At 34.4% G+C, this 26,843-nt stretch overlaps 1 protein-coding gene across 1 annotated transcript in view; it reads right to left on the bottom strand.

Annotated features, from left to right (window-relative positions):
* ATRNL1 (attractin like 1) overlaps positions 1-26,843 on the bottom strand; it is a 764,129-nt gene that overhangs the window by 584,797 nt on the left and 152,489 nt on the right. Inside the window, exons 13-17 of the mRNA XM_019459544.2 lie at positions 26,429-26,547; positions 21,880-22,012; positions 17,543-17,724; positions 12,110-12,323; positions 9,402-9,590 (exon numbers count right to left, since the gene is read on the bottom strand). Of these exons, the coding sequence (XP_019315089.2) occupies positions 9,402-9,590; positions 12,110-12,323; positions 17,543-17,724; positions 21,880-22,012; positions 26,429-26,547 (837 nt within the window). The remainder of the gene's footprint in view (positions 1-9,401; positions 9,591-12,109; positions 12,324-17,542; positions 17,725-21,879; positions 22,013-26,428; positions 26,548-26,843) is intronic.

The raw sequence follows: 26,843 nt of genomic DNA, 5'->3' as shown, positions 1-26,843 counted from the left end.
GCAACATTTTATTCTCTTAGATTTTATTTTACATATGAAACTAGTGCATAAGGTAATGTTGGTTTTCCTTTTACTCAAGAGTACAACAAAGCAACAGGCATTGCTGAAAGATGAACAGGAAAATCCATCTCTAGTATTTAATAATGATTCAAATACTGACAAAAACTAATGTTTTTTAGACAATAATACAGGAAAGATTTTGTAGGCTATGCTATTTTTCCAAGTTATGAATAGTAGCGAGACTGTGTGTAAACTACAATTAGAGCAATCATTTTTATTTTATTTATTTTGGGCTTTTTGAAAAATTAAGTTGTAAAACATTCAATATGGTTTTTGAAATGTGTAAGAATTTTAAAAATCAATCTGTAAGAAATTATGCCATCAGATGATTACTGGAGACTTCTGGTTTCTGATCCTGCATGTCATGGATTCAGAAGTTACCACTCCATCCAAACAAAAAGTAAAAAGCAGCACAAAATGAAAAGTCAACAACTCGTCTTAGATCTGTCAGAGGAGGTCACAGGGAAAATCACTGCGGCAAATTGGAGAGACAGAGAGGAGGATACAGAGAATTGTAATATACCAAATTTGAAACTTCTACGGGAACAGTGCCAGGGGAAGGAACTACGGAAGCTCACTGTGGGCAACTCTGAGAGTTAAAATTCCCAGAAGGACCCAGTCATGGGGCATTCACACACTTCTGTGAGTTTTACCTCCAAGAGCACCCAGTGAACATCAAAGAAAAACCTTCTTCTGCTTCCAGCAGGCGAAGGTATTTTGAAATATGCCAGAGTTTTCTGTTCTTAACAAGGCCAGGAAAAACTATGTAACAGAGCCTAAACTACTGAGGTTTTTATCAGAGCCTAACTGACCTGTTAAAGAGAAATATCCAACTCTAGCCTGCTCTGGACTTCCACATGGGAAAAGAGGTACACAAATACAGCTCCCTCTGACCATCATGTACCACCTGAGAAAGGGGAAAAAACTGAGGTGTACCGGTGAAGTCCACAATATGAGGCACAATTTCACAAGAAAACTAAGACCTAATCATATATAGAAGACTTCTGCTCCTTCCATACTCTACAACAGCAATGCTAAAAGCCAATCCATTTACAGCAGTTTCTTCTACCCATAAATCATATCTGGCTATCAAGAAAAAAATTACAAGCATACCAAAAGACAAAAAAACAATGTGAAGGGGTGCCTTCATGACTTAGTCAGTTAAACGTCCGACTTCGACTCAAGTCATGATTTCACAACTATGGGTTCGAGCCCCACATAGGATTCTGTGCTGACAGCTCGGAGCCTGGAGTCTGCTTTGGATTCTGTGTCTCCCTCTTTCTCTGCCCCTACCCTGCTCATGCTCTCTTTCTCAAAAATAAATAAACATTAAAACAAAAATGTGAGAAGACAGAACAAGCATCAGATCAGAAATGGCAGGAATGTTGGAATTATCAGGCCAGGAATTTAAAACAACTATGTTTAATATGCTAAAGGTTCTAATGGATAAAGTATCCATTATGCAAGAACAGATGAGCATTGCAAGCAAAACTATAAACCTCCCAGAAATAATATACAAGATCAAGATGACCTTGAGTTTGGTGATATTTTAGTTATGACACCAAAGGCACAATCCATGAAAAAAAATTGATAAACTAGACTTCATTAAAATTTAAACTCAAATTTAAAATTTCTTCTTTGCAAAGATATTGTCAAGAGAATGAAAGTACAAGCTATACACTGTAAGAAAATATTTAGAAAAGACACATCTAATAAAGGACTGTTATCTAAAATACACAAAGAACTCTTAAAACTCAATAATAAGAAAATAAACAACCCAAGTTGAAAATGGACAAAAGACCTAAACAGACACCTCACCAAAGATACAGAGGCAAGAATGAAAAAATGCTCCACATCATATGTCAAGAGAAATGCAAACTAAAACAACAATGAGATACCACTGCATACCTATTAGAATGGCCAAAATCCAAAACACTGACAACACCAAATGCTGGTAAATATGTAGAATGCAAAGGAACAGAAACATCCATTGCTGGTGGGAATGCAAAATACAACCCCTTTGAAAGTCAGTTCGATGGTTTCTTACAAAACTAAACATTTAACATTAAAGTTCAGCAATAACACTTTTCCGATATTTACCCAAATGAACTGAAAATTTATGTCCACATAAAAACCTGCACATGGATGTTTATCGCACCTTTGTTCACAATTGTCACAACTTTCCAAAAGCAACCAAGATTTCTTTTAGTAGTGAGTAGACAAACTGTGGTACAACCAGACAATGAATACTAGTCAATAAGCTACCAAGCCATGAAAAGACATGAAGGAAATTTAAATGCCTATTACTAAGTGAAAGCAACTAATCTGAGAAGCTACATACTGTATGATTCCAACCATATGACATTCTGGAAAAGGCAAAACTATGGGGACAGTAAAATATTAGTGATTTCCAGGTGTTAGGGTAGACAGAAGGATGACTAGGCAGAGCTCAGAGGATTTTTAGGCAGTGAAACTGCTGTATATGATACTATAATGATGGAATCATGCCATTATACAACTGTCAAACCCCACAGAATGTAGCACACCAAGAACGGAGCCTAATGTAAACTCTGGACTTTGAGCAACAGTGATGTGCCAATGTAGGCTCATCGCCTGTAGCAAATGTACCGCTCTGGTGGGGGATGTTGTCAGTGGGGGAATTAAGCACATGTGGGGGCAGAGGACATATGGGAACTCTCTATATCTTCCTCTCAAAATTTCTGTGAACCTAAAACTGATATAAAAAATAAATTGTAATCAATTTTTAAAAGATTACTTTCCCTAACTTCCATAAAAAAAAAATGTTTAAATTGAACATGTATATAAACCTGCCAAATACTGAAAGAAATACAGATTTGTCAGATGTGTACTATATTCTCATGTTTCCTGTTATTCCATTTTCACTGTATCAATTTAATTACATTTTATTTGAACATTTATATATTAAGAACTAAATCTTCTCTTATTGCTTTAAATAATCTCCTTGAAGTTCATTTTCACAAATAGAATAACAAATATTTTAAGATAAATATATCAATTATTAATAATTGCAGTTATTAACAAAGCTTTCTCAGAAAACATTAGGCAAAATGTGTCTGAAGACACATATTTCTTTCTTCAAATTGTGAATTTTAAGTAATAATATGACAATAGTATAACTGAAAAACACTAGGGAATATTTTAAAACCCATATTTGTTTCTCATTAGCAAAGAACAGTTTCCTTCAAGTTCCATTTACTAGGAAACCTCAAATACCACTGAAACAAATTTCTGAAAGCAACATAAAATTTATACCATTTCTAATATAGTTTTATTTATAACTATAAGAATGCTTTTACTACTGTTAAATGTTTAGTGAAGGACTAGACAAATGTACTAAAAAACAATAATATAAATCCATTACATATAATACTAAAAAGATATAAAGTTAAATGTAAAAATATGACAAAAACATTGCCCATAAGCTGACATATTTGCAAAACAATAACACTCAGCTACTTTTAGCACTCAGATTTTGAGCAAGGATCTGTATTCCCAATCTCTATTTTATGTCCTGGCATTTCCTCATTGCTCATTAAACGTCTGCTGGTTAAAACCAGGGAAAAGAAAGACATAATAGAGAAGGAGTTTGTTTCTCACAAGGAGTAAATTACTACAACGTCCAAAAGATACAGGGTCTCCTTGAAGCAAAGTACAATGCCCTTCTTCCCACATGAATAAAGGGCATATAATTTACAAGGCTGTGGAACAAACATAACTGTTACTGGACATCAGCTGCACAAATGGGTTTCGGATGGCCAAAGAGAAGGCAAGGCTGACAACAGACCCAACGGTGAAAGACAAGACCCAAGGAAAAGAAAATTCCAGCAGGCTAGACTGCTCAAGAACAAGTACACAAAGTTGAAAATAAAATTCTCAACAAATCAAAATCAAGAAAACAAAGGGTCAAAAACAAAAGATATAAAAGCAGAACTTGACAACTGATCTAACACCCCTAGCGGACAACCCTACCAACAGCAGTTATTGTAATCAAGTTCATCAGTGGTGAAGGTGCAATTCATTACCTGTGTTTAAGTAGTTAATCATGTTTTATTTCCCTTCTCAAAAAATGCAGTTACAGTTTTTATAGTGGAACTACAAGGTTCTTAAAAGCATTACTTTAAATAAATACAAATCCCCAAAGAAAAAACCAGGAAGAAGAATCTGAATCATAACAAACAACGAGATGGAAAAAACAAGTGAATTTAAGACATACTGAGATTTATCTAGAAATTCCAACAACTGTTTTAAGATTTCTAAAAAGAGTAAATAGGAAAAAAACAATCTAATGATTAAAAACCATTTTTAGCACATAAAGAAAGTACTCATCAGATTCAAAGAGCCAATGGGAATCTATTTTTAAAATCCAACTCAATTAATGGAAAACTGAATTGAAATGAGTTGTAAAATTTGGAATGCCAAGGATAAAGGGAAAAAATCTTAAAATCTTATATTTCTCAAAGAATTTCTTTAAAAAGAGGCTCCAAAAATTAATGAAAATCAAATTCACATGAAAATTCTCACTCACAACACCAAATGCTACAAGGTCTAAGGAAAGAATTACTTAGAACTACATATCCAGCCACTTTATCATTCACATGAACATAAAAAATACACTTTAGACATGAAAAAACTCAAAAACATTACTAGCCATAAATTTATTTGGAAAGAATTACTGAAGACTGTTCTCCAAAAGGTAAATAAATGAGAAAGAAGATATGGAATACAAGAAAGATTTGTGAGCAAAGAAGACAACTTAGATTTTTTCCTTTTTTTTTAATTTAAATTTTAGTTAACATACAATGCAGTATTGGTTTCAGGAGTAAAATTCAGTGATTCACCACTTTCGTACAACACCCAGTGCTCATCACCACAAGTGCACTCCTTGGTACCTCTCACCCATCTAATCCATCTCCCACTCACCTCCCTCCTTCAACCCATAGTTTGTTCTCTATAATTAAGAGGCCCTCGTGTTTTGTTTCCCTCTCTTCTCTCCACCCCCTTCCCATATATTCATTTGTTTATTAAATTCCACATATGAATGAAATCATATGCTATTTGTCTTTCTCTGACTGACTTATTTCGCTTAGCATAATACATTCTAGCCCCATCTACATCATTGCAAATGGCAAGATTTCATTCTTCTTGATTACTGAGTAATATTCCCGTGTGTGTGTGTGTGTGTGTGTGTGTGTGTGTGTATATATAGTACATATATATATATATACACTATATATAACATATATATACATTATGTGTATATATGTGTGTGTGTGTATACACACACACACACACACACACACACAAACTTCTTTATCCATTCATAGTCAGTGGACATTTGGGATCTCTCCATAACTTGGCTATTGTTGATAATGCTGCTGTAAACATTGGGTTGCATGTACCCGCTTTGAATCTGTATTTTTGTATCCTTTGGGTAAATACCTAAGAGTACAATTGCTGGACCATAGGGAAGTCCTATTCTTAGTTTTTTTGAGGAACCTCCATACTGTTCTCCAGAATAGATATACCAGTTTGCATTCCCAACTACAGTGCAGGAGAATTCTCCTTTCTCTGCATCCTTGCCAACACCTGTTGTTTTTTGTATTGCTAATTTTAGCCATTCTACCAGGTGTGAGGTGGTATCTGATTGTGGTTTTGATTTGTATTTCTCTAACGATGAGTGATGTTGAGCATCTTTTCATGTGTCTGTTGACCATCTGGATGTTGGCCATGTGTCTGTTGGCCGTCTTCTTTGGAAAAGTGTCTCTTCATGTCTTCTGCCCATTTCTTAACTGAGTTATTTATTTTTTGGATGTTGAGTTTAAGAAGTTCTTTATAGATTTGGGGTACTAATCCTAAATTATCAGATATGTCATTTGCAAATATCTTCTACCATTCTGTAGGCTGCCTTTTAGTTTTATTGTTTCCTTTGCTGTGCAGAAGCTTCTTATCTTGATGAAGTCCCAATAGTTCATGTCTTTTGTTTCCCTTGCCTTCAGTGACATGTCTAAGTAAGAAGTTGCTCCAGCCATGGTCAAAGAGGTTTCTGCCTGTGTTCTCATCTAGGATTTTTATGGTTTCCTGTCTCACATTTAAGTCTTTCATCCATATTGAATTTATCTTTGTGAATGGTGTAAGAGAGTGGTCCAGTTTTTCCAACACAGTTTGTTGAAGAGAAGATCTTTTTTCCATTGGATATTCTTTCCTGCTTTGTTGAAGATTAGTTAACCATAACGTTGTGGGTCCATCTCTGGGTTGTCTATGCTGGTCCATTGATCTATGTGCCTTTTTTTAAAATTTTGTAATGTTTATTTTGTTTTTGAGAGAGAGAGAGAGAGAGAGACAGAGCATGAGCAGGGGAGGGGCAGAGACAGAGGGAGAGACAGAATCTGAAACAGGCTCCAGGCACTGAGCTGTCAGCACAGAGCCCGACACAGGGCTTGAACCCACAAAATGCAAGATCATGACCTGAGATGAAGTCAGATGCTTAACCGACTGAGCCACCCAGGAGCCCCTCTACGTGTCTATTTTTGTGCCAATACCACATTGTCTTGATGACTACAGCTTTGTAACACAGCTTGAAATCCAGATTCATGATCCCTCTAGTTTTCTTTTTTTTTTCAGGACTACTTTGGCTATTTGGGGTCTTTTGTAGTGATATACATATTTTAAGACTGTTTAGCTCTGTGGAAAATGCCGTTGGTATTTTGATAGGGACTGGATTAAATGTGTAGATTGCTTTGGGTAGTACAGACATTTTAACAATGTCTGTTCTTCTAGTCCATGAGCATGGAATGCTTTTCGATTTCTTAGTACCCTCTCAATTTCTTCCATAAGTGTTCTATAGTTTTCAGAGTGTAGATCTTTTACCTCCTTAGTTAGGTTTATTCCTAGGTATCTTATTGTTTTTGGTACAATTACAAATGGAACTGATTCCTTGATTTCTTTTTCTGCTGCTTCATTATTAGTATATACAAATGCAACAGATTTTTGCATTTTGATTTTATATCCTGCGACTGCTGGATTCACGTATTAGTTTTAGCCATATTTGGGTGGAATCTTTTGGGTTTTCTACATATAGCATCATTTCCTCTGCAAATAGTGAAAGTTGGACTTCTTCTTGGCCAATTTGGATCTCTTTATTTCTTTTTGTTGTCTAATTTCCAAGGCTAAGACTTCCAGTACTATGTTAAATAGTAATGGTGAGAGTGGACATCCTTGTCTTGTTCCTGACCATAGGGAAAGGCTCTCAGTTTTTCCCCACTGAGAATATTATAATTCATATATGGCCTTCATGATGTTGAGGTATATTCTACCTCTCCCTACTTTGTTGAGGATTTTTATCAAAATTAGATGCTATACGTTATCAACGGTTTTTTCTGCATCTATTGAGAGGATCATATGGTTCTTATCCTTTCTTTTATTAATGTGATATGTCATGTTGATTTATTTGTGAATATTGAACCACCTGTGCAGCCTAAGAATGAATTTCACGTGATCATGGTGAATAATTCTTTTAAGGTACTGTTGAATTTGATTTGCTAATAGCTTGTTGAGAATTTTTGCATCCATATTCATCAGGGATATTGGCCTTTAATTCTTTGTAGTGAGATCTTTGTCTGGTTTGGAATCAAGGTAATGCTGGCTTCGTAGAATGAGTTTGGAAGTCTTCCTTCTATTTCTATTTTTTGGAACAGTTTGAGAAGAATAGGTATTAACTCCCCTTTAAAATGTTTGCTAGACTTTCCCTCTGAAGCCATCTGGTCCATGACCCTTGTTTATTGGGAGATTTTTGATTACTGATGCAATTTCTTTGCTGGTTATGGGTCTGTTCCAGTTTTCTATTTTTCCTGTTTCAGTTTTAGTACTGTGTGTTTTTAGGAATTTATCCATTTCTTCCAAATTGCCCAGTTTGTTGGCATGTAATTTTTCGTAATATTTGCTTATAACTGTTTATATATCTGTGGTGTTGATTTTGATCTCTCCTCTTTCATTTGTGATTTTATCTATTTGGGTCCCTTCTCTTTTCTTTTTGAGAAGTCTGACTAGGGGTTTATCAATTTGGTTAATTCTTTCAAAGAACCAGCTCTTACATTCATTGATTTTTTTAAATAAAGGATTTCCAGATGAATATATACTTGAACTCCAACTTTTTTAAGGTGATTCTGCAACTAACTGTGCTTGTGGAATGGGGACTCGTGGGCACCTGCAGAGCATATTATTCTCGAAAAAAATTATAAAGTCTGGATCAGTCACAGGAGGTACAGACCCCAATTAGTAGGGCATGAATGAATGGATTCAACATTGAAAAGCAGCTGGAAGCAATGGAAGTAAAAATAATCCTTCCTACCTTCTTACTACAAATCTGAACAGACTAATTAATTCATGTCCCTGTTGGAAAGGCATTTTTTGATGAGCTCCAGTTTCAGAGGTAGACTGTGGAAAGATAAACCATATTTTTTGCTAGCAAAGAGCTGAGACCAGTAGCTTCTACATCTTCCCAAGCCAAAACAAAAACAAAAACACAAAAGTTGCATGTGACCTCAGATGCCTAGAAGGACACCAAGTGCTATCAGTAATGTGGTGCAATCCCCTTGGCAGCAGCATCCTGATGAAATTTGTCTTTGCAAGAAAGGCCGCTCATAACCACACAGTACCCATATCGTACGTTCAGTCAAGTGCATCCTCCCCCTACAGTCCTTACAAAACATGAGACCAGCAAGGGGCAAGATCTTCTCCTGAAGTAAACCCACAACAAGTCCAGCACTGCCCTGCTGACATGACTCTCCATGTGATGCCAAGACTGCATCCTTCATTTATAGTAGATGTACTACCCCTGATATGCTTGATATTCTCGCCAAAAAAATGCTTAACTTAAATCTAATCACGAGAAAAGAATTAGACAAATCCAAGTTGGGCCACTTACAAAACAACTGCTATAGATTCTTTAAAACTATCACAGTCATGTAAGCCATGGGAACTGTACTAGATTAACGGACACTACAGAAACACAACAAAGCAGTATGTGATCCTTGAAGTAGCAAGCACTTCCGAGAAGTGTTACGCTACCTGCAACACAGACTCAGAGTTAGAGAGACCACAAACAAGGCAAAATGTAAATATATACGATAAAATAATTAGTAGATTTCAAAATGACAGTATAACTTAAGTGTGGGGTTTAGACCACCAATAGGTTTGAAAACAGTTAACTGTAACACTTTTTTCACATCTTTCAAAAACTTCTTCAAATGTTCAATTTATGATGCCTTTAAATGAAAAAGTCACTCTGGATAAATACTTACGAGAGCAGGTGGCAGTTTGCCACTCCAGACACTGTCCGTATGGGAAAGAAATGATATAAGCATTGGAGTCAACACATCGTCTCGTGCTACTGCACCACATACACTCCATGCCATTGCTTGTACAGTTGGAGCAGGACGTCCTTAGAGAACACGGCTTTTTGCATGGCCTTGCATTTTGATTTGGACTAACTGGAATAAACCAACAAATATAATTAGTTTATTTGTTAACTGTATTTTATTTTATTTTTTTTAATTTTTTTTTTTTAACATTTATTCATTTTTTTGAGACAGAGAGAGACAGAGCATGAACGGGGGAAGGTCAGAGAGAGAGGGAGACACAGAATCCGAAACAGGCTCCAGGCTCTGAGCTGTCAGCACAGAGCCCGACGCGGGGCTCGAACTCACAGACCGCGAGATCATGACCTGAGCCGAAGTAGGACGTCCAACCGACTGAGCCACCCAGGCGCCCCTGTTAACTGTATTTTAACACAAGTAGATGGGTTTCATTTGTTTTGCTGTTTAGGGAATGTTTCAAGTAAGCCAAGTGTGGGATAAAAATTATAGCCAAAAATACATGATAAGGTGAATGAAAATAAAGATGAGACGTCATCTCATCTACTTAGTAAATTTATTATCAAATTTGAACACTGTAGTTCTTTGGGAAATTTCAATCCTTTATAAAGTACATAAAATTATATAATGTAAAACCTTATAAACAGAAATGTAGCCCATGACCTGGTTTTCTAGCTTTGGCTGAACACAACATCCACGATCATTACTTACTTTCTTGTTACAATTTTTCCCATAAACATTTCATATCTTATCAAAACAAATGCCCTGTCAGTGAACATGTCTCTGATATAAACAAACAATTAAAATAAAGCAATATACTATAAAATCTTTACATGAAATATAATATACCTATTACGATAAATATTTTTTTTAATATTACCAAGGATGTGAAGGAACTAGAAGCCTGCACATTGCTGGTGGGAATGTAAAATGATACAACTTTTATGACAAATGGTATGGCAATTCCTCAAAAAATTAAGCACAGAATTCCCATATGATATAGCAATTCCACCTCTGGCTATATGCCCAAAAGATGTGAAACTGGAACTGGAAAAGATATGTGAACACCCATGTCCACAGCATCAGTACTCACAAGAGCAAAAGTAAAAGTAACTCAAGTTTATGCCGACAGATGAATGAATAAACAAAATTTGTATGTTCATATAATGGATAATTATTCGCCCTAAAAATGGAATGAAATTCTAACATATGCTACAATACGGATGAACCTTGAAGACATTATGCTAAGGAACGTAAGCTAGCCATAAAAGTTCATACACTTTATGATTCCACTTATATGAGGTACCTAGATTAGTCAAACTCATAGAAACAGAAAATAGAAGGTGGCTGTCAGGGGCTGAGGGAGGGAGGTACAGAGAGGTATTTTTTAATAGATACGGAGTTTGGGAAGATGAGAAAGTTCTGGAGATGCTTGGTGTTAACTGAGGCACTTACCAACACTGAACTCTACATTTAAAAATGGTAAAAATGGTAAATTTTATGTTATGTATATTTTACACAATAAAAACATTTAAAAAGAGAAAACAATATTCCTTCTCACTTAACAAAAATCCATTCCAAGACAAATACCATATGATTTCACTCAGATGTAGAATTTAAGAAACAAAACAAATAAGCAAAGGGAGAAAAAGAGAGAGAGAGAGAGAGATGCAAATCAAAAAAGTCTTTAATTATAGAGAACAAATGGATGATTACCAGAGGAAATGGGGGTGGGGGATGGGTTCAACAGGTGATGGGGATTAAGGAGCGCACTTGTGATGAGCACAGGGTGATGTATGGAACTATTGAATCACTATATCGTACATTTGAAACTAATGTAACACTGCACGTTAACTAACTGGAATTAAAATAAGAAAAAAATAATGTACACTTCTAGCATTTTATACTGGCTAATAAACCAAATAAAAACTTATAACACAATAAGTACAGGTTTGGAGTTTGAATTCCATAGCCAATATAAAAAAAATTAAAGGTCTATCACCACAAAATGACATATAATGCAAAAAAAAAAAAAAAAACCCATATAACAGAAAAGTTCCTTTTTACTTGCCAAATGAAATAGATCTGTAAGATGAAAATAATTTGAAATAGTTGTTATTCTTAAAAACAAAACTTTCTTCCAAACACTATTATTATAATAGACATAAACAAAATTATAATAGATTCTTACTAGACTGCAAGAAACTATAACCATAAATTCATAATCTCCCTATTTCAACCAAGAAATAAAAATTGTATAAAATAATAAAATTTTGTTATTTCCACCAGTGAATGCTGAGGTCACTAAGACTAAATGGGGAATGTGGATCAAGATAAAATTTACCAAAAAATCAGGAAATCAACATCATAAAAAGACGGTGAGGGGCACCTGCGTGGCTCAGTCGATTAAGTGTCCAACTGGGCTCACAGGTCATGATCTCACAGTTCATAAGTACGAGCCCCACTTTAGGCTCAGATCCTCTGCCTCCCTCTCTCTACTCCCCTTCTCAAAAATAAGTAAACATTAAAAAAAAAAATTAAAGATGGTGAAAGTTACTTCAGGCTTCTAGGCTATCACACATGGAAGACGAGTTAGAAACATAATATTTTTAAAGAAATCTTAGTTTACCACTTACCAACAGGCTTTTCACAAACAAGGCCATCTGCCATAGATGTACAAGGATTAGCTTTTAGGCCTGCCACTGCAGCCTTTTCTAGATAGGCACAGAACCCAGAATCATTTGGTTCACCAGGAAGCCACTGTAATGTTGTATTTGTAAAAGGAGACATGTCTTCCCATCCCCAGTAGGATATATTGATCTTGCGCAAGCCTACCCAAGGTGATACTTTCTGTAAACAACAACAAAAAGAACATGAAAAAACAAGTTGCATATAAAAATGCCACCATTTTCCTCAGCAAATGGTCCATCATCATTAAAAATTACATCTAAAAACATATAGAACTGCTTTTCTAATGACCAAGGGTAATTAACAATTCCAGCACATTTTGGAGAATGATATAGAAAGAGCCCCATTTTTAAAACGTAGATTTTGTGCTCAAGCTACATGACTGGGGTCAATTATTTAGCCCTTGTGAACCTCAGTTCCCTCTTCTACAAAATGAAAAAATACGTGTCTGATATAAATACCTACCTGATAAGGCAAGATCACTACAAAATTAACATACTGCTGCAGCTACTACTGTTACTGCTACTGCTGCCATTACTGCTCCTACTGTTGCCAATTTAATCAGTCATGGAGGTAAGAATCTAAAGCGAAGTTGCCATTGCATGCACAGTGAGAAAACAGGAAACAAAACTAACAAACTATATGTAGAGGTGAGTGGAAACTTCGTAACATGTTCACAAAAGAACTCAGAAGAATAACCCCTCTCTCCTGGCTTAGATTCTACTGGTACATCAGGACTTTCATGTAATTGTAGATGAAGTTATGGGTCAGTAGGAACCAACCAGGCACTGGGGTTCACTACAGCACACTTGGAGCTAGGGTCAGCAGCAAAGTCATGTGCTCACTTCACTCTCCTTCCCCTTTGCAGAAGTCATCTCTCACCATGCTTCACTGCCCTGCATGGGCTTGGGGGCGGGATGATGAAGGTAATGTGAAACGGTCCTTTCTGATTTCTGTGCTTCTCCCAGGTGCTAGAATCTCTCACCTAGATTCCCTAGTTCTTGTAAAGGTATTTTTGTATATGAATGGTTCAAACCAATGTTCTATGGGGGGACAAGTGCTGGGAATTTCCATTCTGTCACCTTGCTGACATTATTCCTAAACACTTATACCTTAATATACATAATATATTTATTTTCTAAGTTACTAATAATATTATATTACAGTGTGAGGTGACTTCAAAACTCCACATCATCCTTTTTACACTGTGGACTGTCAGGGTAGATAAAAATATGTATCTGCATTTGAGTGTTTAACAATATACAAATAAGATGTAGATATATAGATATAGATAGATATAAATATATAGAGATCTCCCGTGTTTACTCTAAATATGCTGTATAAATGGTCCTAGAGAACTTATAAAGATAGCTACAGACCTAGAAATTTTCAAAGTGTATAAACATAATAAATTTCACATAGTATAAATACTCAACAAATTATTTCTCAGATACAATTAAAATATCCTATGCATATTCATTATGACAGTCGATCTCATACCACCTAGTAGAGTACTCCACACATAGTAGGTAGCCAATAAATGTTGTTAACCAAAGTTCATCAGAACAGGTATGGTTATTTTCCACCATCCAATTGCTGAGACAGAGATAGTATTTAATAAATGTTTCTAATTATAAAAATACACATGCTACTTTGTCTTGCGATCACCATAGATTTCACACATTATTCTGAAAGATATTTTGATAACAAAAAAGCTACGACGTTTTTACAGTTCTTGATAATAACAGCAGGAGTCAATCCAGCACAGATATTTCAGATTAATGATCGTGCTTCACGTTACAGCGACTCTGTCTACATTTCCAACTATCTGTAGGAAAGACAAGTCATTTAAAGTAAAATATTACTCCGTAACTCATCATGGTAAGAATCTGAGAGGAGGAGGAAAGAAACAGAAAAATGAAGCCGTTGATAAAACATTGAAAGTAACTATTACCCAGTAAATGAACTGGACAGGCAGTTGAAAATAGAAGACAAATTATAACATTATGAAAATTTACTAAAGGACATCATAAATCACTGCAACATTTCATTAGCCATTTCCGATAAGCAAATGATTATTTGACCGAGAATATTTCTTTAAATTGCCTGAATTTGTCTGTCTTTATTTGCCAAGGGAGGGTTATCTAAGTGTATACAAGTGGAATGACTCAGGATATAACTCATTTTACATAAAAGTATGCTTAATGGAATGTCAACTCGCAGAAGCTTCTACCTTTGCAATGCTGCTAAAGCTCAGCTTTCTAATGAAACAAAACCTTCTTCTATTCTAGAGCACACTAGTCCACAAACTCTCAAATCTATGTTCACCACACAGCCAAAATAACTGTTAGTACAATCTTTATGATTTATAGCAACAAGCAAGAAAATTGAGGAACACAAGAAACCTTGAAATGAGCAACTTCTGAACTTGCACATTTCAAGACTGTAGTGTAAAAACTAAAAATATTACATTTTAAACAAGGAAAAAAAGCAACAGAGCTCTAATGAGGAATACTAGGACTTCCTAAAACTCAAAGACTGTGGATCTACCACTAATAAGCTCTTTATAAGCGACACAATACAGAACTAATTTCCAAACGTTATTTGTAATTGTCCCCCAATGTTGTGATTAAAGAAATAAAGCCCCTGGTATCACAAGAATATAACAGATCTTAATTTATGTTATATGCTCCATACAATTTAAAAAAAATTTACACATATACCTTTTCACATTTTTCTAAAATATTTTTTTTTTAACTAATTGGTGTCTCTCTTACACAAAACCACATACATCTTACCTTCAGAACATTAGGCTGGTAGCTCTTAAACCAAAGAAAAGAAAAAAAAAAAAAAACCATAGGTGTTTCTCTTGCCTCCTTAGAAATATCTTCATGTGCTGGCCAACTCAACACCCTCCAGAAGTTAGCTAGGGCATTACTCTAGGAAACTCCTTAAGACCACATCACTAATTAGACATACACTCTCTTTCTTCATACATCCCATGTGCAACTATCATTATAATTATCACAATACAGTATAATTGTGTTTGTCTTCCTCACCAGTAAAATCTTTGAGAACAGTGATGGTCTTTTAATTTCTATTCTCAGCAAGCCGTAGATTGCCAAGTACATTGAAGGTGCTCAATAAACATGTACTAAATGAATGAATACTGGCCCATTCTTCACAGAAAAACAGCTACAATTCACACAAAAATGATTTCACATATCAATCTGCATACAAATTTGGTAAGTTTTTTCTTTATTCTATTAATATCAAGCATATGATAAATGACAGCTAACAAATATACTGTGATATCCATTTCAAAATTTTGAATATTTATAAAAACCAGTGACATAATTTAACCATTTTATTAAAGCGTGGAGCAGGGCTTTGGCTCAACAATTAGAAACTCACATTAATAAGTTAAATCATCTGGTATTGATACTCATAAGAAGTATACATTCTGATATCACCAAAAATGTAGGCAGTAACAGTAAAGTGATGTCCATAAAAAAATTTCAAAAGTGAGTGTCCTTAAGTCCCCTTAATTTTTTGTAACATTTATGAAAACTGTTCTTATATCATGCTTTAAACACCAGATATATATTCCTCTGTTATGAGTAAAAATAAAATCAGTTACCCGTTCTTCACCATAAATCAGGAATGATCTGAAGAGATTAAAGGTCCTAATACAACTATACAGGGCGGTGGGGCCAGCGTGGCAAGGAGAATTTGTCATTCACCATGGAAAAATTAAAATACTCTGGGGCATATCCTTTTCCACAATTAATATAAGTATTAACTATTCATCAAATAAATTCATTTAGATACCTACGAATTCTAAATAATGATTTCTAGAAATAGTAGTAACAGCAGCAGTCCAAACAGTGATACCAAAATAACAACGCTTAAAATGCAAACAATAATGATAATTACTGTAAACACTCAATAAAATTTATACTCTTTATATGCATTATCTCACTTTTTTTTTCACAATAAACATGCAAAGTAGCTATGATTATTACCCCTGTTACAGGGTTGGAGAGATTAACTTGCTACTAAGTTTTAAAGATAAGCAGTATGTCCAATTCCATGCTCTACATCACTTTGATAATACTGTCCTCAATGCTTCTTTAAAATCAGCTATACCAAGAAAACATTATGTATTTCTATGGCAAGTAATTGGTAACATTTGCTCTAAAATAGTTTCAAGCCAAAATTGTCTCCTCTGTCCTATATGGAGTGGAGTTCTGGAGTATCAATAGAGTATTTGTCCAAATAAAAGCCATAATTGAAGGTCAAAATAAAGTTGTTGAAATCTGGTGTAATACAGTTTCACACATTCGTGAGTAACAGATGTATTAGAGACATACATCCATTATTTGTATAGAAATTATGCCACTTTGTGCATTATTTACCATAGGGTGTGTATGTATATGTGTGTATATATTTATCTTCAACAGTAGGCCAAAACTAATACAAGTTTCAGATTTAAGGTATATATTATTGTTTAGTCTTACCACTTACTTGATCTCTTTTGAGTTCTAATTTTATTTTTGAAACAAAATGCAGAAAGCTTCTATGATGCTATAACAGTTTATACTAGCATATTTCAATTAAGCACATGAACTAAATAAAGTTTCTCATAACTAGATTTAGTAAATTATTTCCAAATCTCCTTACATAATCTACTCTTAAGAGTTGACTATATTTTAATATCCCAAGAGTAAAAAATAAATACTGTGAATTCCTATTAGAAATGTCTTATAAAATAATATCTTGATACAATTTTCAAAGAAATACTCAATTTTTTACAGAAATATCTTCCATAAAACTCCCTGAAATATTGAAACTGTTTCTAGGTGTTGTATGTTCCAATATCTTCCACATACTTTACAAACTGGTTTTTGTCCTGCTAACCTTTATTACATTATTTCAAGCAAATCAACACCTAGAAAATCACATAATTCAAAAACCCAACTCACAACACACATACACATTCACCGAAAAATACATATAACCAATGTGTTGGGTCTAGTGTTTTAATTATAAGGGACATCTCAAATTATGAAGTAATTACGCTTCAGAACAAATTCTTAAATTTTATGCACATGTATTTTAAGTGTATTTATTCATATGAAATGACTTCTTGGTAAGAAATGCAGTGGTTTACTGTGTAAAACCAAGATGTGTAATCTAGAAAACTTTATTCCCAAATACATATACAGAATAAGTCCACTGCTAATTGATTTTTGCAGTCAGTTTCACTTTTACCTCCAAAATTTAGTAAAAATAATTTATTTAGAAGCAAAAAGAATGAACCATTGCTAGTAAGTATAGGACTTTCTGCATATATCCATAATATAAACAAGAGTTATTACCTGTTGTGTATACTTCTGTATTTCATCCAGAACAAATTCTACTTCTTTTGAGGTTGTTAATGAAGCAAGATTTCCACTAAGATTATAGCAATAAAGTTTTGCATTGTCATAGCTTTCTCTACTGGAATTGATTCTAAGACAAGCATCACCAATATGATTCCATCCTTCTCCACAAAGATGAGCTAGTCAAAAAAAATTATATCTTATTTTTAGATTATCAAAAAGCATTTATATTTTTCAGTTATTTTAGAATTCTAAATACAATTTCTATATTTGTTTAAACAACTTTTAATGATAAAAATTTTAAATATATCAATATAATTTAAAAAACAAAACTTATCTAATAGTTTGGTGGAAAAGAAGAACAGAAGATCCTAATTTTTTTCTTTAATTCTTAAGCACAATATAAGCTATAGCTCTATAATATCTGTTAAAATGTGTTGACTGTTTGCAGGGTTTTTTAGTGTACTGGCATACGGTATGTTAACTAGTAAAATCACTACTGTATTTACATCCCAGGGTCCAGCTTACATTATGCAAGATCACCTTAAAGAAAAATAACCAGCATATAACAAGCAAATTCAAAGTTATTCCTCTTTTCCAAATCTAATTTCCACAGTCAGGTATACTATTTTAATATAAGTTGGGTTCTTTGATTCTTTAATTATACGTGTGGAGAGAGAAGTATCATTTATGTTTAATAAAGAAGCTATAATCTTTGCTTTTTATTTATTTATTTTTAATGTTTATTTATTTTTGAGAGAGACAGACAGAATGTGAGCAAGCAAGCGGCAGAGAAGAGGGAGACACAGAATCCGAAGCAGGCTCCATGCTCTGAGCTGTCAGCACAGATCCCAACACGGGGCTCGAACTCAAACTGCGAGATTGTGACCCGAGCTCAAGTCAGATGCTTAACTGACTGAGCCACCCAGGCGTCCCATAATCTTTGCTTTTCGATGTTTATTTTTAAACAGGTATGCAGGTCTTTCTAACATTTAAACACACTATTCAATAATAGTGGTTGATCCTTATAATACAAGTTGAACTTAAAAGAGTGCCTATTGTCTAAACCATATTTATAAACACATTATAAAGTTATGCTCTAGCATAACTAATTGAGACTGAAGTGCTTCATTAAAACACTGATCTATAAAATTTGACTACATTTTAGTTTCCATACCATATTACATTTATCAGTGCCTTCCGCCCTTTCAGCTTTAGATGGATTGGTACAAATTTTATGGAATTGTTCTAAAGCTGCAATTCTCAAACATTTGGTCTCAAGACCCCCCCTTTTTTTTCTTAAAAATTATTGAGGACCTCACAGATCTTTTCTGTAGGGATTTTTTATCTATTGGCTTTGATCATATTAAAAATTAAAACTGACCATTTAAAAATATATGTATCTATTCACCTAAAATTGGAATTTAAAAATGCATTACAAACATAGTCTTCCATCCTTGGGGTGTTTTTGCCTTTATGCTATACACAGGCCCAAAGGACATGTATCATCAAATTCTCTCCCTGAGGGACAGCAGCCGACAGTTTAGGACAATGGCATGAAAAAAATTAAGATGGCCCAATGAATGAATAGAGGGATGGATAGACAGAGCAGGGATAAAGCAGAGCAAAATGTTCATTGTAGAATCTAGGGTAAGGGTAATGGGTCGGTGTCCTCTCTACCATTCTTTCCAGTTTTCTATATGTTTGAAGATTTTCATAATAAAATATTGGGAGATAATCATTTCAACTTAAAATAAATAGTGTATTTTATTTTACAAGAATTAGAGTATCCAAAACAAACAAAAATTAAAAATAGTGTAGCTGCTGTATATTTTTGCAAATCTCTTTAATGTTGGTTTAATACAAGACAATTGTATTCTCATATCTACTTCTCCAATCTATTAGAATCATGCCTTTAGAAAACTCCAGAGTAAACCCATGACAGAATGAGAATTTAAAAAGCAAATAATATTTTAGTATTACTAGTTTTGACCTCATGGACCCTCTCAAAGAGTCCATAAACAGGGGCCTCCTGTTCTTTAATAACTGCTGTCTTACTGAATTGGGTACCACGAACAGTACCTAGAACACAGTAATCTCTCAATAAACTATAATTGTCATTTAATAAGATTGTTTATAATACTTTTATTTTCTTTTTCAGGCTACACCTATAGCACTTGTCTTCTGGAATCCAAAGTACCTAATTACTTCAAGGAAGCAGTGCAAAAGCTTTGTTCAGTTATGGCTTTTTTTTTTTTTTACCTTACTGAATCAAGGAAGGATTTAAATTTCTTTTGCATGTCTCCTTTTCTGACAAATACCTAGGTGAAAAATCATACAAATGGACACAAATACATGTGTCTTTGAGACTAAACTGAAGTATATGGCTGACCCAAATGTTTTTATGGTTTAGGCTTTTATAGTATTGAGCATCAACTCAGCTTCAGAGTTAAATGAGAAGCAGTAAATTTTTAAAATGCGTTTAGTGAGATAAATGCAAATTTCCGAGTTTATATGAGATCAATGAAAAAATGCAATTCACAAATGTTCCTAGAAAAGTGCAACAGGGGGCGCCTGGGGTGCTCAGTCAGTTAAATGTCCGACTTTGGCTCAGGTCATGATCTCACAGTCGAGTTCAAGCCCCACATCGGGCTCTGTGCTGACAGCTCAGAGCCTGGAGCCTGCTGCAAATTCTGTGTACTCTCTCGCTCTGCCCTTCGCCCACTCATCCCTGTCTCTGTCTCTCAAGAATAAATAAACGTTTAAAAAAATTTTTTTAAAGTGCAACAGTATAGACAGCGTCCTCTATTTACAGCATTCACTTCCTTGAGACCAGCATAGGGAAAAACAAACTATACCTAGTTGGTTGCTTAGTAAATATGAACGTAGAACACAGGAAGTTAGTTTATAATGCATTTTATATTGTATTTGTTGTATGGTATTTATTATTCTCCACAGAAATAGCCTGGCCAAGTGGAGCCCTTATACCAAATCAAAATTCTTTCCTGGGCAATGTGTAGATAACCACTTATTTTTCCAAACTTCCACTGGCAATCAAATTCTCTTCTTCTTAAAGCAATATTCCTTTAAACATATACATTTATCTGTGTTGTCAGCACAGAGACCAAGATGGGGCTTGAACTCACGAAATGTGATTATGACCTGACCAAAATCAAGAGTCAGACACTTAACTGACTAAGTCACCCAGTTGCCCCTTGTGTCCAAGATTTTTAAAACAACATTGTAAGTATTTTTACTGATCTACATGTTGATTTTAGCATTTAACACTCAGATATCAATGTTACTTTCAAGTTTAATATCACCTCACTATTGCTTCTCAAAACCTAGCAGTTCATTAATATTCTCTATTTTTTTTCAAAGTGAACACACACATGCATGTATCCCGTTTAAAAACTTTAAATGTCAGTATATAAACAAAACCTAAAATTTACATAAACATTCTAGAATCTTAATGGTACTTTTGAAGGCAATCTATTTTTTATTTTATTACATGAACTTCCAAGCATGACATAAATCCTATGATGCAATTTTCAAGGACGTTTTAGAATTACGTAAGTTAGAAATTTTTCTCTGAAAAGTATAACAAAACAATCAAAAACCATGGAATACAGAAAAGCAAAACACTGAACTGAAATAAAACACCCAGTTAATAGTTACACCTGCCATTTACAAACCATGCAACTTTGAACAAGTCCCTAAACAATGTATGTCTCACTTACCTGTATAACAAGAAGATGGAACTGGTTTAAGTATCTATATTACTTTTTGATTTTCTAATTTTATCTCTTATATTTAAAAGGAAGAGTACTCAGGGTTTACTAAGAAGAATGATACATGTAAAAAATAAATTAAAATTGCTTTTTTGAATGGACTTTGCTCTGCTTTACATAACTTAGATTCTCATTAAATCATATAAAACTTATTATAAATGTTATAATTTATAATAAAAAGTAGTAAAAATAGTTCCCAGAATTTCAAAGATAAGAAGCAAATCAAATAGATCAAATGTTAACATTTATTAAAATCTGGATATTAGCCTGAGTGCTTATTATTTTCTATATTTTTAAGACAGAATTTTTTAAAATTAAAAAAAGATTCTGATCAAGTCAATAGTATTATTATAATAAATAGAGAAATCATGAACATCTTAGAAGAACTGGAAGGAAACATACAAATTATTTTTATGGAAACAATGCTATTATTACTCCAATATTATCATTTATTTGAAACTGGAATGTCTTAGTTAATGCTCTTTACTATAATGGTATTCATCTGTAGGCTATAAAATTCATTTACCGGACTGAAATCTTTACCTGGTAAAGCCTGGCATTCTTGCTGTCGCTGATCCCACTGGCAATTCAAGTTTAGCGAACAGCTTTTACAGCTGGTAAGTTTGTTACAAATCTGCTCATTTCTCACATGACATTTGGTATAGTTTTTCACGGACTAGAAAGTTAAGAGATAAAGCATGTTATTTTTTACCTCTGTATAGCAATGATTTTTAAATGTCAATGTATATATAAATCACCACGTGAATTTTAAAGTTCATATTTCTGGGGTGCCTGGGTGGCTCAGTCGGTTAAGCGTCCGACTTCGGCTGGGGTCATGATCTCACAGTTTGTGGGTTCAAGCCCTGCATCGGGCTCTGTGCTGACAGCTCAGAGCCTGGAGCCTGCTTTGGATTCTGTCTCCCTCGCTCTCTGCCCCTCCCCCGCTCATGCTCTGTCTCTGTCTCTGTCTCTCTCTCTCTCAAAAATAAACATTAAAAAAATAAAAATTTTAAGTTCAGATTTCTAACCCCAAATCCAACTCTACTGAATCAGAATCTCTCTTACTCATTTCTTTAAACTATAACTGCTGGAACTAGAATATATGCTTATTGGAAATAATTTACAATTTCCACAATCTGAAACAGAAACCACCAAATGAAAACCTACTCTATTAAATCTGATAACAAGCTTCCAATTCAATAAATAAGGTCAATGCAGAGTCATTTTTCTTAATGAGCACATGGAACAAAATTCTAGTTGTAATAAAACTATCACGCACTAAGTAGAAATGATAAGTAGTAAAAATTGAAGAGATGATAAACATAAATTATTTTCTCAATAATTCAAACTAATGTTACTCTCACAGACACTAAATAATAATTTTGGTCAACTGACATTTCTCCTGTATCTGTCATGTTTCTTTTAAGGTGACTGCAAAGAAGCTGAAGTTACACTTTGATCAATCCTACTATATACAGCGTAATCATACGTCAACTAAATCCCAGTATGAAGAGATTAAAGATTAAAGGTCAAAAAAGAAAAAAATGGGCAACATAGGAACTCTGCAGGTAGTTCCCTACACACACCAAGATTCAGATACTTCACATGATAGTATTAATATGATAAAAATTTTTGGCTCAATTCTTTCCATGACTCTTGAGAAAAACCACAAAGGACTTTAATGCTGCATCTGTGCTCCACTTCAATCTTCATACATACACACACACACACACACACACACACACACACACACACACACACATAAATACTCACCTCAAGCTTTCTAATGTAACAGAGCTAAATATTTCTTTTCAGTCAATAAAGTTAACAGTTAAAATTTACTTATAACTATCCCACATATAAAAATGGTTAAAGCAGGGTGCCTGGGTGGCGTAGTCTGTTAAGGGTCAGCCTCTTTTGCTTTCGGCTCAGGTCATGATCTCATAGGTTCATGAGATCCAGCCCTGTACTAGGCTCTGTACTGACAGCACAGAGCCTGTTTGGGATTCTCTCTCCCTCTCTCTCTGCCTCTCCCCAGCTCATTCTCTCCCTCTCTCTCTCTCTCTCTCTCTCTCTCTCTCTCTCTCTCTCTCTCTGTCTCTCTCTCTCTCTGTCTCTCAAACAAACTTTAAAAATGGTTGAAGCAACTTTTATCATCTTAGACAATTTAAATGTCACCCACCAAACATTTATTTATAAACTAGAGTCATTTCCCATGTAAAATACATTGCAGTCACCTCCATTCCAGAGGTGTTAATTTCTGTAGAGCAAATTACATATACTATAAGGTAACAGATAAAAAGTAACTAAATAGTAATTAATGTTCAGCTTTATTCATCCTAAGAAAATCAGAGAAGATATTTTTTATGTTTTTAATGTTTTTATTTATTTTTGAGAGAGTCTGAGTGGAGGAGGGGCAGAGAGAGAGGGAGACAGAGGATCTGAAGCGGGATCCGGCACCCAGGGCAGCAAGGACAATGTGGGGCTCTAACTCACGAACCAGGAGATCATGACCCAAAGTGAAGTCCAATACTCAACTGACTGAGCCACCCAGGTGCCCATATTTTTTTTAAATCTCACATTATTTAACCACCACATTTTCATTCAGAACATATATACTTTTTATTGTTACTTTTTCTAATTCGTAGCTTTGTTTTCATATGGAATATAAATCTTAGCACTATTCTATATGATAATTAGAGTATAGTCCGAAACATTTTTCAGCTAATTGAAAAGAAAAACAATTACTTGAATCATCTGGTAAATAGAATAACCTATAAAAATGACAGAATGATGGAACAACTGAATAAAAGGAAGAATAACTATTTCATGCCAGTCTTCAGACTAACAATGGCATCGTTAGAGTCACCTTCCAAATAACTGCTCTTCATTACAAACAGTATATTCATCTGCTGACACTGGACCAATATAATAGATGAAATCACACACGGGGCCAATTTAATCAATGATGAAAGAAAGCTGACTGTTATTCTGAAACATGGCTGGTATTTTTTGGCCTAACGAACCAGATAAACAATCAGGATATTTGAGCTGTTAGTGCACAAAGTATGCAAGATGAAGTAAATACGACTAAATAATGAAATAGGGTATCAACGGACATCATTACACTAAAATCTCACAGACCTTTCTGTAACCATTAGCATTTGGTTTAGCTTAATCACCAGACCTCTTTATAAAACCGTCTAAAAGACGTTACATCAAAGTCTAAATTACAAGTGAGTGCCATCTGCTCACTTATACTATTACATCCAGTGCTTTCCTTATTAACATAGCATTATAAAAAATAAAATATAAACTAAAAGGTCACTCTATGAAAAGACTACTTGATAGCAATTTGCATAACACAATTTTTGAGATCGTGTATTTTCATTTAGCGTAAATGTCTAAACACAATGTCGAAACCCAGGGCTGTCCAACAAAGCTTGAAACACAATATGCTTGCAATTTTTATTTAATAACATTCTCCATTTTAGTCCCTTATTCCCATACTTTATTTTACTTAACTCCTATATCCACATTACTCACTAAAATAACCCCCATTAGATGAATATTAATACAAATATAAAAAATAATTCAAATTTTCAAAGCAGAGTCATACCATACTAACATTAAAACTCAAATAAAATTGAAGTATATCTGTTATCAAACCAACTTATATTCCTGGTAAGTATATACCAACACAATATGTATGAAAAAAAGGTTTCAGTCAGGTAAGTCAATAACTGAAAAGTTTCCTCCATTTTAATTTTTGAATGTTATTTTAGAATAGAATCATAAAGCAAATATTTTGAAATATGACTATATACTGAGGAAAATTTTTTGATGATACAATAAAAATTTCTCACTTAGTTTTCAAACTCCCTTTTCTTTACCTTTTACGTCTGCATGCTATCTTAAAAAACAGGTCAATACTTTTGGTGATTAATAAAAATTCAGAAAAAGAAGTATGTTATATTTAGTTGAAAATTTGTAAGCACATTATATAGTTATTTTAGCTGTAGCCCAGTAAGAGAATCTTTAGTCCTACCACACACAGTTTTTAATCCCTTAATCTTATACTTGTTAATACTTTTTAAAATTTTTCTTTCAATTTGTTGACGTCTTCTTCAAAACTTGGGACATTTTGATTCTACCCACTTAAAAGGTTAATTTCTGCTGCTTTTAATCCATTTTCATCTACCAAAAACGTTAATTTTATAATTTTTTCCAGTTGTCTACCAAAGTACGGTTTCTTAAACTCATCACTATTGACACTTGGAGCCAGATAATTGTTTTCGGTGGGAGAGTTCATGCATTACAGAATGTTAACAGCAACCCTTGACTCTATTAGATGCCACTTGTGACAACCAAAAATGTCTACACACGTTGCCAAATATCCCTTAAGGCACAAACTGCCTCTGGTTGAGGACCACTGACCTAAAGACAGATAAAAGGCAACTACCCTTGTCAACCTCAGGTTAAACTTAAACACAAAGCATGTAAACAAAACATCAGACCACACCACTCTTGTGCACGTGCATGTCTGACAAAAATCCTATGGAAATAATTTTTATACTCATATACTTGTTTTTATACTTATTACCTATATGATCCTACGTCGATCAACACAGAAGACTACATTTAAAATTACAGTCTTTTTTTAATTTTTATTTATTTTGCAGGGGGAGGTGGGGCAGAGAGAGATGGAAACAAAGGATCTGAGGCGGGCTCCGTGCTGACAGCAGAGAGCCCAACACGGGGCTCAAACCCACAAACCATGATCATGACCTGAGCTGAAGTCGGACGCTTCACCGACTGAGCCACCCAGGTGCCCCTATAGTTTATTTTTAAAAGACATAGGAGGAAGTAAAAGTTCCTGAAATCAAAACAGAATCTGACAAATTTTAGCAAGAAACTAGAGTCGATTTACAACATAGCACAGCAGTGGTTCCTTACACACTTCCTAAGTGTGTTGATGTGCAAAGTGCTTTCGGTACCAAATGGTAGGCTAATGATTAGAAATTAGAAATGGTAAGAAATGATGAGAAAGCAGCCATGTTAGCTACATCACCATTTACCCCTAAATACTAACCACACTGCAGTTACTGTTTGCTGAAATACACTTCTTCTCGTCACACCACTGGCACCCGTTTGTATTGGCAGTGCAGCTGGCACAATCCGCGTATCTGTAACATCTGTCATCAGGAGCAGCTGCGACGCAAATGGGAGACGAACACATCAGGATGAGAAAGGAAATGTCACACTTCTCGATTCACACATTTTTAATGTTTAAGAATCACTAAGACTTTTTACAACGTAAATATGGCCATCACCATCAAAATAACTTCTTCAACATGAAGGTAACTCTGTAGTTTAATTGTATTTACAAGTTTTGAGATACCTGCCACTCTCATTTTAATTATTCAATCCACCAAGATCCTACAGCCATTTAAAATTTATCCATTATGGAGGAGGAAAAAGACTTACAGGTATTTTACTAGAAAAAA

Source organism: Panthera pardus, unplaced genomic scaffold, assembly GCF_024362965.1.
Source record: "Panthera pardus isolate Hobbes unplaced genomic scaffold, ASM2436296v1 HiC_scaffold_22, whole genome shotgun sequence".
Lineage (NCBI taxonomy): Eukaryota > Metazoa > Chordata > Mammalia > Carnivora > Felidae > Panthera > Panthera pardus.
The sequence above is the reverse complement of the archived record's forward strand: the minus strand, read 5'-3'. Positions and strand labels throughout refer to the sequence as shown.